This window comes from Chaetodon auriga, chromosome 17 (assembly GCF_051107435.1).
Source record: "Chaetodon auriga isolate fChaAug3 chromosome 17, fChaAug3.hap1, whole genome shotgun sequence".
Classification (NCBI taxonomy): domain Eukaryota; kingdom Metazoa; phylum Chordata; class Actinopteri; order Chaetodontiformes; family Chaetodontidae; genus Chaetodon; species Chaetodon auriga.
The window spans coordinates 13070965-13084940 of record NC_135090.1 but is presented as its reverse complement, the minus strand read 5'-3'; the positions used below and the strand labels follow the sequence as shown (position 1 = coordinate 13084940).

The following is a 13976-nucleotide window of genomic DNA, read 5'->3' as shown; positions in this document are numbered from 1 at the left end:
CTGTATGGCTTTATCTGTGTGCCTATAGTTGTTTGGATGTGCAATAGCTCTTATCTTTGTTTTATGGCAGACACAATAAAGAACACTGTGTTCACAAAACAGCTTGACCTGGAAAATATTGGCTTCTAAACAACAAGGAAAGTTCTATATGGAAGCACTCTGACATAGATATTTTGAAGGCTCTCAGCTGTCTGGCCTTCTTAACTATGTTTAGAAACCAAACGACTAGATTAAACATATGGATTCATGCTGTACAGTCAGGCTAATGACCCTGAGGTTCAAATGAAAGGAATAGCTAATCAAATTGGGCCTTCATTTTCTAATTTCTGAGAAATAAGGCATTCCTAGCTAACTTTTAACTGTGCTCTAAATCAATTTGGGACTAGAGGGATAGTCAAGTCAGTGTTTATTTATGTAGTTGTGTGCAATATAAGAAACAGATAAAATGTTTGACAGAGCCATAAACACAGACAGATGACAATAAAAACAAGGCGTGCATGCAAGTGATCTAAGGAAGTCATGTTCTGTCAATAACATGATGTTTATCACCAGATATCATAATGTCTCTGTTGAAACAATTCAGTGCCTTTCATGTCATGTATGCATTCTTTACAGTTTTAGATAACACAGTTTTGGATTATGACTGCACAATTATAGTAATGAATGCTCAAAAAATGAAAGAAAGTCAAAGCTTTGATAACTATTCCAATTAGACATAATGTTGTGTTTAGTATCCTCACAATTTCTATCAACAATGCAACAAAGTGTAGGTATAAAGTTAAGTCAAAAAGTCAAGTATGTGCTTCGAGGTTCTCATCAGGGTCCATCAGGACAAGACTAAATTAGATTTCGTGCTTCAGATCCACTGAGTTCTGTTAAATGCCTTCACTGACCTGAGGAAGGAAATTCATTCTGAATATAGAAGTAAAAGATACAAACAAACAACAGCATAAATAAGCGATTCTCAACACCCCCAGCATTCCCACAAATCCAAAATAAAAACTGTGAAGACTTGGTGAGGTTATATACACTGGTTCACTGCTGTTAAGTAATGTAGCAGTTAAATCTTACCAGAAGAGGTCGATATTGAGAGATACTGACTGAGCTGCCAAACAAACACCCTTGCTGCCTTTAAGTACTATCGGAAATACTGAGATTACTATTTTATCAAATTGATGCAGCTCTAATTAATCGTAATTTCAAGGAATGCGAGAGAATTATACCTGGTGAAGGGAAAGTTATCAAACAGTTGGCAAAACTTATCTAGACAATATAAATGCATTTTCTCATTTCGATCCTACCACTGCTGTAGGCTAAAAATTAATACCACTATCTTTCTATAAGTTAACAAAGCAGCAGCTACAGCCAAAAAACACTTGACATTACCACTACTACCACTTGGAGTGACAGAAGCTGGACGTTTAAACCACTTATTACTTACTTTCAGCCAATATTTCAACTACTTATCCAGTACTTTTAGCTAATATAATAATCAATTCAATACTTTCAGCTACATATTTCAACCGTTTAGCAATTAACATTACTATTAGTTAACCATATATCCATTACTTATAGCGAACTATTTCAAACTATTTCATTAATCCATTACGTTTAGCTGTTAAGCAATTACCCATTGCTTAAAACTATTTTAAACATTTTTCCATCACTTTAAACCAACTGTCTCAATTAATTGTGCTAATGACGTAGCTTTTAGCTAATCTATGCATGTCATTGATCTGTTTTAACCATGTATGCTAGCTAGCGTTAGATTATATTTAGCTAACGTTAACAGTTAACGTTAGCAAACTCTGCCTCACTGCAAATTTGCGTATATTAAATACTGAATTTAACACAGTCTAAGACACATGTGGTGTTCATGTGTTGTAGCTGAGTCAATATGCAGATATGTCTGTTTGCTGTTTTAAATACAACCAACGTTTTCAACGTCTTCGAGCCACTTTACAGCTGCGATTTCTTACTTTATAGTGAGACCTGAACGTCACGACTTGTCAGATACATACTGCGCAGTAGCCTTTGCGCAGGCGCACATTAACTGTCCTGATCAGCTGACTGAGTGAGATGCTCTGTTGAAGGACCATTGAGTCGAAAACCTGCGATTATATGCGCTATGTATGGGAAGCTGCCAATACTTAACTGAATTACACCGTGTGGACCTGTGGACCAAAATATTCAAGCTATTAAACACATCGGTAAGTACGGAAATGCAGATTATTGACGTCGTGACAGCGTGGGACTGCAATGCAAACAAGCTCGTGTCAGCAGCAAGCTAACACATAATTTAACCATGTATGAACCAGGTTCATTTTGCTGTCTGTCACGGTTTTTTTATTCGGCAATGATCACCAAATCAAATCTAAAGAGCAGCAGTTCTTAGTCATGTCATGCCCTTGGTGTTTCGTGAAGAAGAGGGCCAGTATTTAGCATGTCTGCTACAGAGCAGAAACTGATCATATGACAGTCAATCAGCAGACATGGGGACCTGTCTGTCTTTACTGGGCTTTACTGATGCAATCAACCAGTGTGTGTCTAGTGTCCATATTACAGCTATGGGGAAATGTGAGGAAGTTCATGAATCAGAGGCGAAAGAGGAACAGATAACTTTATAATGTGACTCTGACTCATGTAGGCACATTTACTCCTCAGTACAGCCTATTTATCCTTTAAGCAGCAGTGGTACTCATACCCTTCAGCAAAATTAGTAATGGCTTAATGTGAAAGTACGAATACAACCTCATTGCCCCAAAAAGTTGGGACGTTGTGTAAAACGTAAATGGAAACAGAATTTGAGGATTTGCAAACCCCATATTTAATTGAAAAAGCAGAAAAACAACATATCAAATGTTGCAACTGAGAAATTTCATTGTTTTTTTGTTTGTTTTTTGTTATACACTGGTAAGAAAAGACTGGAAAAGTTGTGAAATGCCAAAAGGAAACACACAATTGATTAGATTAAGTGGCAGCAGGTCAGTGACATGATTGGGTATAAAAAGAGTCTTTCTGAAGTAAAGGTGAGGAGGGGTTCACTGCAACATTTGATACAAATGCTACATGCTACAAATTTTTTGGAAACGGGGTTGTACAAAAGTCCAGCATTCAAGTATCATCACTAAAATAAATTTAAGTATCAAAAGTGAAAGTTATGCAAAATGGTTCCTCTCAGGGTTTTACAGTATCATATATATCATTGAATTATTTTTACTAATGCATTAACAGTAAGCATCATTCTGATGTTGTAGCCATATGAGGAGGAGCTGATTCCAAATCTTTTTATATACAGTTGTAGTTTATATAGCAAGGCATCACAGTACATATCATCATCATCTATCCCTAAAACTCTGATATCTGCAGTCACAACCTTTCTCTTACTGTATCCTCAGTGACTTCCTCACCTCAGAGGCCCAGCAGAAAAACCTCTCACCAGCAGCCATGACAGAATTCTGGTTGATCTCTGCGCCGGGGGAGAAGACGTGCCAGCAGACCTGGGACAAGCTGATGGTGGCCACCACACGCACGAACAATCTGTCCAACAACAACAAGTTCAACATCCCTGATCTCAAGGTTCAACTGTCATCCGTATGCCCCACCACAGGGAATCCACCCACGAGTAGCTGTTGTAGTTAATATTTGTGTGTTTTGTCTCTTGCAGGTCGGGACACTAGACGTCTTAGTGGGTCTGTCGGATGAACTTGCGAAACTGGACACTTTTGTGGAAAGGTAAACTTTGCAGTCAACATCTGTTGTTGTTTATTTCTGACCCCTTGTGTCGGTCTCTTAACGCCTCTCCTCACCCCATGTGCATTACAGTGTGGTGAAGAAGGTCGCTCAGTACATGGCCGATGTTCTGGAGGACAGCCGAGACAAAGTCCAGGAGAATCTGCTCGCTAATGGAGGTAATCATCAGGATTCAGACCGGAGGTGGAGGAGGTGGTAGAATACAAAAGCCAGCGCGAAGTTGCTGATAAGACTTCTAAGAAAGACCTGATGCATACAGATCGTCAAAGCCTATGGAAATGGACTAATCCTGATTACTTTATTTTTTTACTTTCAACAGTTGACCTGGTCACCTATATCACCAGATTTCAGTGGGACATGGCTAAGTATCCAATCAAACAGTCGCTGAAAAACATCTCTGAGATCATCTCCAAGGTATGTTGGAAAGTCTGTTGTTTGATTACTGATCTGCTGTATGTGTACACATATACACACACATATATATATACCTGTAGTGTTCATCTTCTCCTACTCGGTTTCTAGCAAGCCACTCAGATAGACAACGACCTGAAGGCCAGAGCTTCAGCCTACAACAACCTGAAGGGAAACCTGCAAAACCTGGAGAGGAAGAATGCGTGAGTAACGTGATGTTGACACACATGTTTATTATTATATATCAGAAATCAGAAAAAGCTTTATTGCCAAGTACAATTTTACACATACTAGGAATTTGTTTGTTTCTATTATGTATATATAATACTGGCCTTTATGTGAATCCATTACAATGTAAGAAAATGGTCTTTACAGGCACATCATCCATGACAGTTACAAGGACAGGAATGAGACTTTTTGCATTAGGTCATACCATAATGTAGATATTTGCAGCCTCCTTTGCATAACGTCACGTCTCTGTGTATCACTGAGGATGATGGCGTTGAAATATTAGGCGTAGTTTGGTTCAGTTTGTACAGAACTTTATGTGGACTTGTTGTCTGACAATCTGAACTGCACGTGTCATCCTTTAGGGGGAGCTTGTTGACCAGGAGTTTGGCTGACATAGTGAAGAAAGAGGACTTTGTACTGGACTCAGAGTACCTGATTACCATGCTGGTGGTTGTCCCAAAGTAAGTATGCCGACATCAGTATCTATATAGCCAAGGTAGGAATTCTCACTTCTCGTGTCATTGTGTCCATAGCGGATATGATGGTTTTGTCCTGACTCCAGCTGCACTGAAAGAGTCTGAAATCTGATTTCCATTCTGCAGAAATGTTTGCCTCATTTATTTTGTTTTAATAATTTAATTATTCATTCATACATTTTTCGATGTCAAACACGTTGCTGTTATCTTTCTCTCACCAGGACAGGCTATGCAGACTGGCAGAAGACGTATGAAACCCTGGCAGAAATGGTGGTGCCACGCTCCACTAAGTAAGCATAAGTACACGATTCAGTGCATTTCTTTAACCAAGTTTTAGTGATCAACCACAGGAAGACAATTTTACTCTATATCAGTATTTTTCGTAGATGTCAGTGTGTCACATACAGACACGTATAAAACATTTGTAATGTGCCGGCACAGACCAAAAGTTTTATCTTTTGAACGCTGTTGTATTTTCTTGAAAAGCGCCTCACTTTGCACTCTCACTTTGTCAACCTCATGTCCTCTCCTGCTGCTTTAGCCTCTTGCTCGACTGATAAGAGTCGTTTCATGGTTGACCTGTGAAAAGCAATTGACTCTTATTAGGACAGAAAACAGCATGTGGCTGTCAAAGGCAACTGACCTTTTGCCAATGAGGCCAGATGATTTGAGGCGTTATGTTCGGGCTTTTGGACGGACACGGCTCAGTGTGGTGTGGTAACCTAGCAACCTGTGTTTCCAGAGCAGATATGGCAGCGTCGTGTGTCGGAGCCACCTGGGCAGGGGAAGTTGTCCTTAACTGAGAATCTTTTTGTGATTGATTCATTGATCATTCGTTGTCAGCAGCTGCATTCAAAGCCCGCAACAGATCGATTGGTATTGAGGAATTGATCCTTAATTGCAGATACTTTCTGAGTGGGAAGCCAGTGAGGGATCTTGTCATTTTTGCTCCATTGGTGACTGAGAGGAAGGAGCTGGTGACACTATATTATTAAGTAGCATCAGACTTTCCCAGACTTTATTTTACATAAATGGTTTCTTAATTAAAAAAGATTTTCTGTACCACAATATATGTCAATATTGCAATACAAAAGTGCCCGTGTGATGAGCGATTTTCACATTAATATACATTGGACTATTGGTTTATATTTATTGATGCAGCACTTATGTTGCAGCTAGTAAAGGTGGGGCTAATTTTAACTGCTTTATGTACTGCTGGGTAGTGGCTGATTATGTTTTATATGAATAATCTGAATCAGAAAGCTGTCAAATAGATGTGCTGCGGTAAAAAGCATTAAGTAGAAGCTAATACCGTGCCCATTTCTTTGAAAAGCTGCTGGAATGTGTCAATCACAGTGTGTGTATACAGCTCTCGTGTTGATTGGTTGTCTCCTATCTCCTCCAGGCTGCTGTTTGAAGACAACGACAGTGGCCTGTTCAGCGTCACGCTCTTCAGGAAGGCCATAGACGACTTCAAGCACAAGGCCAGAGAAAACAAGTAAATTATTCCCTCTCACTTTGACCATAGAAATATAAGCTGTCCAAAGACTAAATGCATGAAGCCTATTAGATGATTTCTCAAGAGGTCCACTTGAGCTGCGTTGCAATTTTGGGCTTTGTTTTGAGCTGTGGATTATATTTTTTTGCTTTGTGTTTTTCCATGAACGATGTTTATTTGTCCTTTGGGAAATCAACCTCAGCCAAATAGCAGTTATAAACCTCATGATTGAAGTAGGCGACCTATTTGTGAAGGCAGGAACTGGCGTGTTAGGCTCTAAAAAAAGATGCTGTAACAAACCTAATTTTGTTGGCCCTCGACAGTCACTCCAATTAGCATGACAGAGGGATCTCATTGTGTGTGTTTATTTATATGTGTCTGTGTGTTTGCGTGTGGCCCATTTTCAGGAGTGCACGTGAGTGTGTGTGTGTGTGTGGGTGTGTGTGTGTGTGTTTGCTGACAGCTGACTGCCAGCTCTCTGCTGTGTGTCCTGCCTTAGGTTTACAGTGCGTGATTTCCAGTACAATGAGGAGGAGATGAAGGCAGACAAAGAAGAGATGACGCGTTTGTCCACTGACAAGAAGAAACAGTTTGTACGGCTGCTGTTTTCTGCTGTTAGGGGGTTAAGAAGCGAAAAATGCAACGCTTAATTTGGCTTCAGAAGTATGTTTATTTTACATACACGGCCCTGCAACTCATCTTTAATAATGGCCGAAAGACTGAAACCAGTGATAATTTATATTATCATTATGCTTACTGATAATTCATCAGGAAATTTAATAAAACAAAAACCAAACCTGCACAATAGGAATGCTTGATTTCAGTAAGTTGACACGTTATCTATATCAGAAATGATTAAAATGCTGTTTCCGTTCACCCAGGGGCCTTTGGTTCGATGGCTGAAAGTGAATTTCAGTGAAGCCTTCATTGCGTGGATTCACATAAAAGCTCTGCGTGTGTTTGTGGAGTCAGTACTGAGGTGAGCAAGTGAAGACCCAGCGGCGACTTCATCAGCCCGCTACTCTCTCTGAGCTTAAGCAACAACGAGTTTTAGGTTTTCCAATCGTCTGTGCAATCATCCATACATCCGCTCAGATGAAAATCAGGGTTTTAACCTTGTTAACATGTGCATGGGATGATTTCTTGTGCAACAGAACATATCATGTGTTAAAAGAGGGCCTGACAGACTTGTTGTGCTTCATAGATATGGGCTGCCAGTGAACTTCCAGGCCATGCTGCTCCAGCCCAACAAGAAAAACATGAAGAAGCTGAGGGAGGTGCTGTACGACCTGTACAAACACCTGGACAGCAGCGCTGCCATCATTGATGTGAGTCTGAGGCCTGTTAAACACACATTTTCACAACTGTTCACTGTTGTTTTTAACTGATTTTGCTTGATTTTCTATATCTTATCAGTTTGTGTTTTGGGTCAGGCGTCCCAAGTGCTTTTTGTGAACAGTCGTTCGTGAAATTGAAAGTATATTTCCTTCAGAAGCCCCGAAAAAACCTGGCTCAGTCCTCATGCAAGGGAAAGAAGCCTTGTAGGCTTGTAAATCCATTCTTTATTTGGTGCACCAAAAGATACTGACAAGAATTATGTGTGTGTATTTCTGCCTCTCTGCTGTGCCTGCAGGCCTCTATGGACATCCCAGGACTGAACCTGAGCCAGCAGGAGTACTACCCCTATGTTTACTACAAGATCGACTGCAACCTGCTGGACTTCAAAGTTTAGATACATTGCCATCATCTTCATCTCGCTCTCATTGTGTTCTGTAGTGTTCTGATGTGACATGTTCACGTCCCCAAGCTTTAATTTATTTCCCACCTTGTTTGTCCTGTTTTTCCATCTTCTGTGTTCTCGTCCCTCTTTCCCTCCTTCCTGTTCCTGGTACATTCCCGGGTCCATATCGAATAAGTTGTCCAACGTCTCTCCTAAGACAAAAATATGGCCCGTTTTCTTTGACGTCACTTCCTCTTTGTACCATGTTGTAAAAGTTGGTCCATTCCCAGTTTGCTTCAACCAAAATGGTTGACATTCCTTCGTGGTGTCAAAGGACGTGTAAAAATGCTGCATTTTTATTGTTGTTTATTCTTCCTGTCATCATACTTTATTTAAAGCAACAAATACGGGACACATGTCGGGGGAAATGAGGAAAAAAACTTAATGTATGTTAAATACAGTATTTATTTATGGCCTCTAAAATCAGTGAACATGTTTTTGTTTGTTCAGTTTTTGAAAGTGATGTGTTTTTAGCTCCTTGTGAGGAATGTCTGTTTACAAGTAGATGTCGACCCCACTCAAGCTCTAATCCTGTGAAATACTGAGACAGTGTCATTTTACAGTCTCAAGAAGCAATATGTTTGCTGATTGTATGCTTCTATATTATCTGTATATTAAGCAGTTTGAGAAAAAGTAAGTATAGGTCTATGTGCAAATACTGTATCGTCAGTACAACTGAAAATTGAACCACATATTTAAAATAAATGTGAAAAATAAATACTCTATATGAAATGTACTTGACTTTGGCTCACTGTGCTTTTTAACTGCAGAATAACATTTACAAACCTTCTCTGATATAAACCAACATCTAAATCCTTTATAATGGGTTTATTAATGGCTGAGAAATTCTAAATAATGGATCACTTATCAGCCATTAATAAGAGCAACTGGAAAATCCCCTGGCTGGTGTTTCTCCTCCTCCACACTTGTTTCAGCTCTGATCAATCAGGAGATTGACTGCTCCGATGGACCGTAAAAAAAACATGTCTGGAAAAGGTTTGCAGAACATCTTGAGAAAAATAAATGGATTTTTCTTACAATTCACAATGCAATGCAGTCATTAAGGTTGTTTTAGAACTTGGCAACCCACAACTTGTTTTTAGTCATGTTTTCTGAACAAAGTGCTTTTACTTTACTTGAGAAAGTAAAGTGAAACAAATTTTGTAGCCTGCTTTATAGCCCACTGATTACGTAGTGAGTACTTTTGCTTTGGATACTTTGCGTACATTTAGGTGATAATACCTCGGTTGTGAAAGCAGGACTTTTACATGTAGTGGAGTATCTTCACAGTGTGGAATTTACCTACTTCTACTTAAGTAAAGGATTAACTAAGTGTGAAGGTTGTAATAATATAAAATGCGTTGTCTTAGCGTCAGTTAACTGTTGACAAAAACAATTTAAAATATTCTTTGTGTTACTAAACATTAAGTGTTAATATACTGCTTCTAAATGTTGAACAGGGGAGCCTAAAGTAAGGAGCCCAATGATTTTGATTGGTAGCCTATTAGTGCATATTTGCATGATGATGACGAGAACAATGATGATGATGATGATGATGATGATGATGGTGAGAGTAGCTGGAGATGATTTCCCTCACAGCCAATCAGCGGTCAGACTGGATGCACTCTTAACTCCCCTCTCCTCCTCTCTGGATGACGCAGGTATCTCTGGTGTGTGTTTCTGCTGGTCAGCTGCTGTCTGTGGAGAGCAGCGTCAACCTCCACCTCCAGCGGCAGCAGCAGCAGCAGCAGCATCAGCTAGGACTGGCGATGGAAACGGAAACACGGATGGAGCTGCAGTAGAGATCCGGGGAGGATGCTGCGGCTGCTGTGAGACGAGCCGAGCCGTGTTTAGCCCGCGTCAGCTGCGCCCGCCGTGGATGATTTTCCCGATGGGTTGTGGAGGGAGTCGGGCGGACGCGATCATCGAGCCGAGGTATCATGAGAGCTGGACCAGAGAAACGGAATCGACGTGGCTCACCAACACGGACGTAGAGACCTCTTTACCAGTGCCCAACAGTAAGAGCCTTCGTCGTCTTTTTTTGGTCTGTCTTAACTAGTGAGTCCTAGATTCCTCATTGCATGTCCCAAAGGCCAAAATGCAAGCTCCTTTAATGCAAAAATGATAAGACAGTGCAAATAGGGTTCACAAGAGAGCTAAAGGAAGCTCTCAAAACACAAAAAAACAGCTGTCAACTCCTTGACATATCAGTTTAATTCCATCTCTGCCATCGCCTTCATGTTGAATGAATTCAGGAATCTGGTTGTGTTTCAGTTGATAACTAAAGCTCTTAACTGTCCTCCAAAGGTAAAGCTCTGGAGGCCAGTCTGAGGGAGAAGAGGATGGTGAACACAGGCACCCAGTGTGGGAAGCAGGCCCTCACATCCACTGGCTCCAACCACCAGAGGAGACCCAGACGCTCCCTGAGCGATGTAGGTGTCACTGGTAGCAGGTATTGGCATATCTGACTGTTAAATATGAACACCAACAGCCTCTGTCTTTGCACGCATGTTCACATACAGGATGTCACTTGTCATATGCAGATAGTCCTCCTGCCAGGTTGCCCAAGATGGCACCATAAAAAGTTGCATGCATTACAAATCAAGATAAGGCAACAGATGAAACAAAAGTTTAAAGATAGCGATACTTACAAGGATAAGAAAGATATCTCAAATTTCTCAATTTAACTCCCTTTTTGCAGACTATTCCAAGTGACTGATGCAGAAAACACAAAGGCTCTAGGAAAGGAAGGACGAACGGCAGATATATAATCTGAGATGATGGTTGCAAGATGAACTCTGTGAAATACGTTTACAGAGATGTGATTATAGTTTAAATCTACAGGCAACATTTTCAGGAAGATACAAATATAGACTGGCACAGACAAAGATGAGCAACAGTATTATTCACAGGTCCGACCTGGACTACAACCACACAGTATCTACACTTCATACAGTGTCACTGTATACTATATCCCGGCTGTGTACTACGTATTTTGATGAAATGTGTGGATTTGCTGCTCTTTCTTTTTCATACATGACAGGAAGCTGAATATATTTGGGTTTTGGGCTGTTAATCAAGCATCAGGAGCAAATCAGAGATGTCACCCAGGGGTCTTGGAACTTGTGATGGACAGTTTTCACTATTTACTGACATTTTATTGACTAAATAGTTACATGCAAAAATAAGTAGATTTATTAATAATAATAAATTTAAAAAAATGTAATTAATTGGAGCCCTAAATGAGGGTGTGGGCTGTCACCTCTCAGTCAATTAGTGAACTTAAGTGAATGTCTCTGTATTTTGGCCTTGATCAGACAAAAAAAAGGACTTTAAAGGTGGGAAATTATAACGGATAGTTTTCACTATTGCCTTACATTTTATTAAAAAAAAAGTCATTTATAAAATATAATTAATAGATCGTGAAAATAATTAGTTTTATGTGCCTTTATTGTTGCATAGAGTATGAAACTTTCTGCCTAATCTTTTGTCTTGAGAGCTAACTGCACGAAAGAAACTTTGAGTGCAGACACCGTTGTCTGCTCTGAATACAAATTCATGGGCTTTAATGCTGATGAATAGCGGTTAGAAAGAGGCAGACAGATGACACCGAGTGGACACTTGTTTTAAATTCAGTTGGTTATCTGTAATTGAGGACTGAGTTGCAAATGTTTCTTTTGCTCTTTACAGAACTCACTTAACATTCAGAAAGATCTGAAAAATCAATTCCTCTGACCCAAGAAATTATATTTTCTGCAACTCAGGAACAACAATTTATTTAACCTTGCACTCATGGGCAGAGCCTCAGTGACTCATGTCTCAGTTGGACGTCTATGCCCACTCGCTCTATGTCCAGCGTGGTGACATTTAAATGACGTGACATTGAAAAATCTTGCATCTCTCCACAGCAAACCACTCGTGACTCGAAAAGGAGGGCATCAAAGGAGGCCAGCGCTTTGGCTAAGGATGGGCAGCCCATCAATACCAACGGCAGTGGAGACGCTGAACCTGGGAATGCGTGTGATGAAAGATGAAGACGAGCCAAGACTTTGCGAAGATGGATGGAGCTGTGAGCAGTTCACCAGAAGATGGGATGGTGATTTACTGTGTGGATGATGTTCGCGAGTGACTTTTGCAAGATCTTGGCTATTGATCTCAGTGCTTTACAACATCAGCACCTGCATATGTCTCCATCCAAAGATCTCGGGATGCTTCATCTTTGTTGTGCCATTGCAAATGCATGTGTGAAGCAGAGAGTGGGTGAAAAACAGTGTTCACGCCCTCCACCATGCTTTTCTCCCATGCTTATGGTGCCGGTCAGGGAACGTGTCACTGTGCTAAGCCAATTTTAAGAAAACAAGAACAGACTGTCCCATATGCACATGATAATCACAATCTGCACATCAAATGTTTTCTGTGTGGGGCCTTCCTAAAGAATCTGCTTCAGTTCTTTGTGCAAGTATTTTCCTTTTGTTGTGGATGAGAAACAGTGTGGGAACCAATGATGATGCTGTTGAACCTCAGTGAATGCTGTAAACGATTTTCATTTCAGAAGTCCCTGAAGTGCTGTTTAGGAATTAAGATGTGGAGGTTTGAAGCTTGAAGGCTAAAGACTGTCTTTTCCAGCCTCTGCAAGATAAAGAAACAAACACACCCGCATGTGCCTACGATTCATCTTGATCTGAACTGCTCCTGTTTTCTCTTTTTTTCTCTTTAACTTTATTCAGTATTATGTGTTCTCCATTTCTGTTATCTTCTTTTGTGTTATATGATGTTACCCTTTATTATGATGTGTCTTTAATGTGGCTTACACTGATCTGCATGTATGATCAGTCTCAGACTAATTCTGCATTGGGACAAAATGTCTCTGGCCAAACATTCTTGAAATCAAGCTGCCTGAAATAAAAGATTTTGCCTGGTACTTCTGAAAATAGAAAAACTCCACATAAATTTGGGTGATTGAGGATGGGACAGCGGGACAGTGAGATTTATGGCCAGCAGATGGTGTTGTTGATTAGCTGGCGTCTTACTAATTGAAGGCCTCAGGAGGATTGTAAATGACAACCACTTTAAGAAAACTGATCGTTTAATAGAGGTCAGCTTTGCTGTAGACTAATTGAAAGGCAGTCTATATTAAATTCAGAGTCTGGCCTAACCTTAATGCTTGTGATAAGTGTTGCTTGTCAGGATTTGAAATGCATACAGGCTAACTTTTGTGATGGAAAACAACATTTTAAGACACAGAATCTGCCACGTTTTTTATTGTTTGAATTAAAATTGTCATCAGCTTCTTAAATTGTGAAGGATGAAGTGATATGTGCAGTCATTTCTTGTTAGTACAGCAGAATTAATCAGCCTACATTAGTAGACCAGTATCTTGCTCATTTTCTGTTAATTCATGGATGTGTTTCTATATACCTTAAAAACCTTGTTTAATACTTTTAGATATTCTCTTATTGTCCTTTATCAAGTCCACAATCACATGAGTTGATTACAGTAATGTTATCTGTTTACTATCACTACTACTAGGCCTACTACAAGAAAGTCTATTTAAGCAAAATCAGTTAAGTTTGCATGTGTTTATTTATTCACTGTAGGTTCAAACCCCTACAGAAAATTTGTAGACATATTAGATTGACAAAAAGCCTGTGCAACTCTAACCATTATGTAATAATTTTCTTTAAATTGTTGGCAGTGAAATATTAATAATTTGTGACTTAATTACATCAATTAGTCATTAGATGGCAGCCATTTGTCTTTCAATTCTGATAATGTAATATGATAAGATGAACAGTTGATGAAAATTATGTTCAATACACTGGCATAA

At 39.8% G+C, this 13976-nt stretch overlaps 2 protein-coding genes across 3 annotated transcripts; both read left to right on the top strand.

The window, feature by feature from the left end:
- Positions 1–2038: 2038 nt before the first annotated feature.
- atp6v1c1b (ATPase H+ transporting V1 subunit C1b) lies at positions 2039–8890 on the top strand. Its single transcript, XM_076755066.1, has 13 exons — positions 2039–2210; positions 3399–3579; positions 3668–3735; positions 3826–3911; positions 4073–4167; positions 4276–4367; positions 4758–4856; positions 5093–5161; positions 6277–6369; positions 6869–6962; positions 7251–7348; positions 7574–7697; positions 8003–8890. The coding sequence occupies exons 2-13, from the start codon at positions 3448–3450 to the stop codon at positions 8099–8101; spliced, it is 1149 nt and encodes a 382-aa protein (XP_076611181.1). The 5' UTR covers positions 2039–2210; positions 3399–3447; the 3' UTR covers positions 8102–8890.
- Positions 8891–9809: 919 nt separating this feature from the next.
- LOC143334856 (uncharacterized) lies at positions 9810–13592 on the top strand. Of its 2 annotated transcripts, none has more exons than XM_076753794.1 (3): positions 9810–10167; positions 10457–10581; positions 12058–13592. In XM_076753794.1, exons 1-3 carry the CDS (start codon positions 10029–10031, stop codon positions 12181–12183), a joined length of 390 nt encoding a protein of 129 aa, XP_076609909.1. In that variant the 5' UTR covers positions 9810–10028; the 3' UTR covers positions 12184–13592. The 2 variants fall into 2 exon arrangements, with proteins under 2 accessions (XP_076609909.1, XP_076609908.1); XM_076753793.1 differs by having other exon boundaries at positions 9828–10167; positions 10457–10601.
- Positions 13593–13976: the final 384 nt, after the last annotated feature.

Bases quoted from the DNA above. Each gene is read 5' to 3' on its own strand.
- atp6v1c1b (XM_076755066.1), top strand. From the start codon at position 3,448: ATGACAGAATTCTGGTTGATCTCTGCGCCGGGGGAGAAGACGTGCCAG. The intron at 3,580-3,667 runs GTTCAACTGTCA...TGTCTCTTGCAG, and splicing joins TCAACATCCCTGATCTCAAG to GTCGGGACACTAGACGTCTT. The intron at 3,736-3,825 runs GTAAACTTTGCA...TGTGCATTACAG, and splicing joins CTGGACACTTTTGTGGAAAG to TGTGGTGAAGAAGGTCGCTC.
- LOC143334856 (XM_076753793.1), top strand. From the start codon at position 10,029: ATGATTTTCCCGATGGGTTGTGGAGGGAGTCGGGCGGACGCGATCATC. The intron at 10,168-10,456 runs GTAAGAGCCTTC...TGTCCTCCAAAG, and splicing joins CTCTTTACCAGTGCCCAACA to GTAAAGCTCTGGAGGCCAGT. The intron at 10,602-12,057 runs GTATTGGCATAT...ATCTCTCCACAG, and splicing joins GTAGGTGTCACTGGTAGCAG to CAAACCACTCGTGACTCGAA.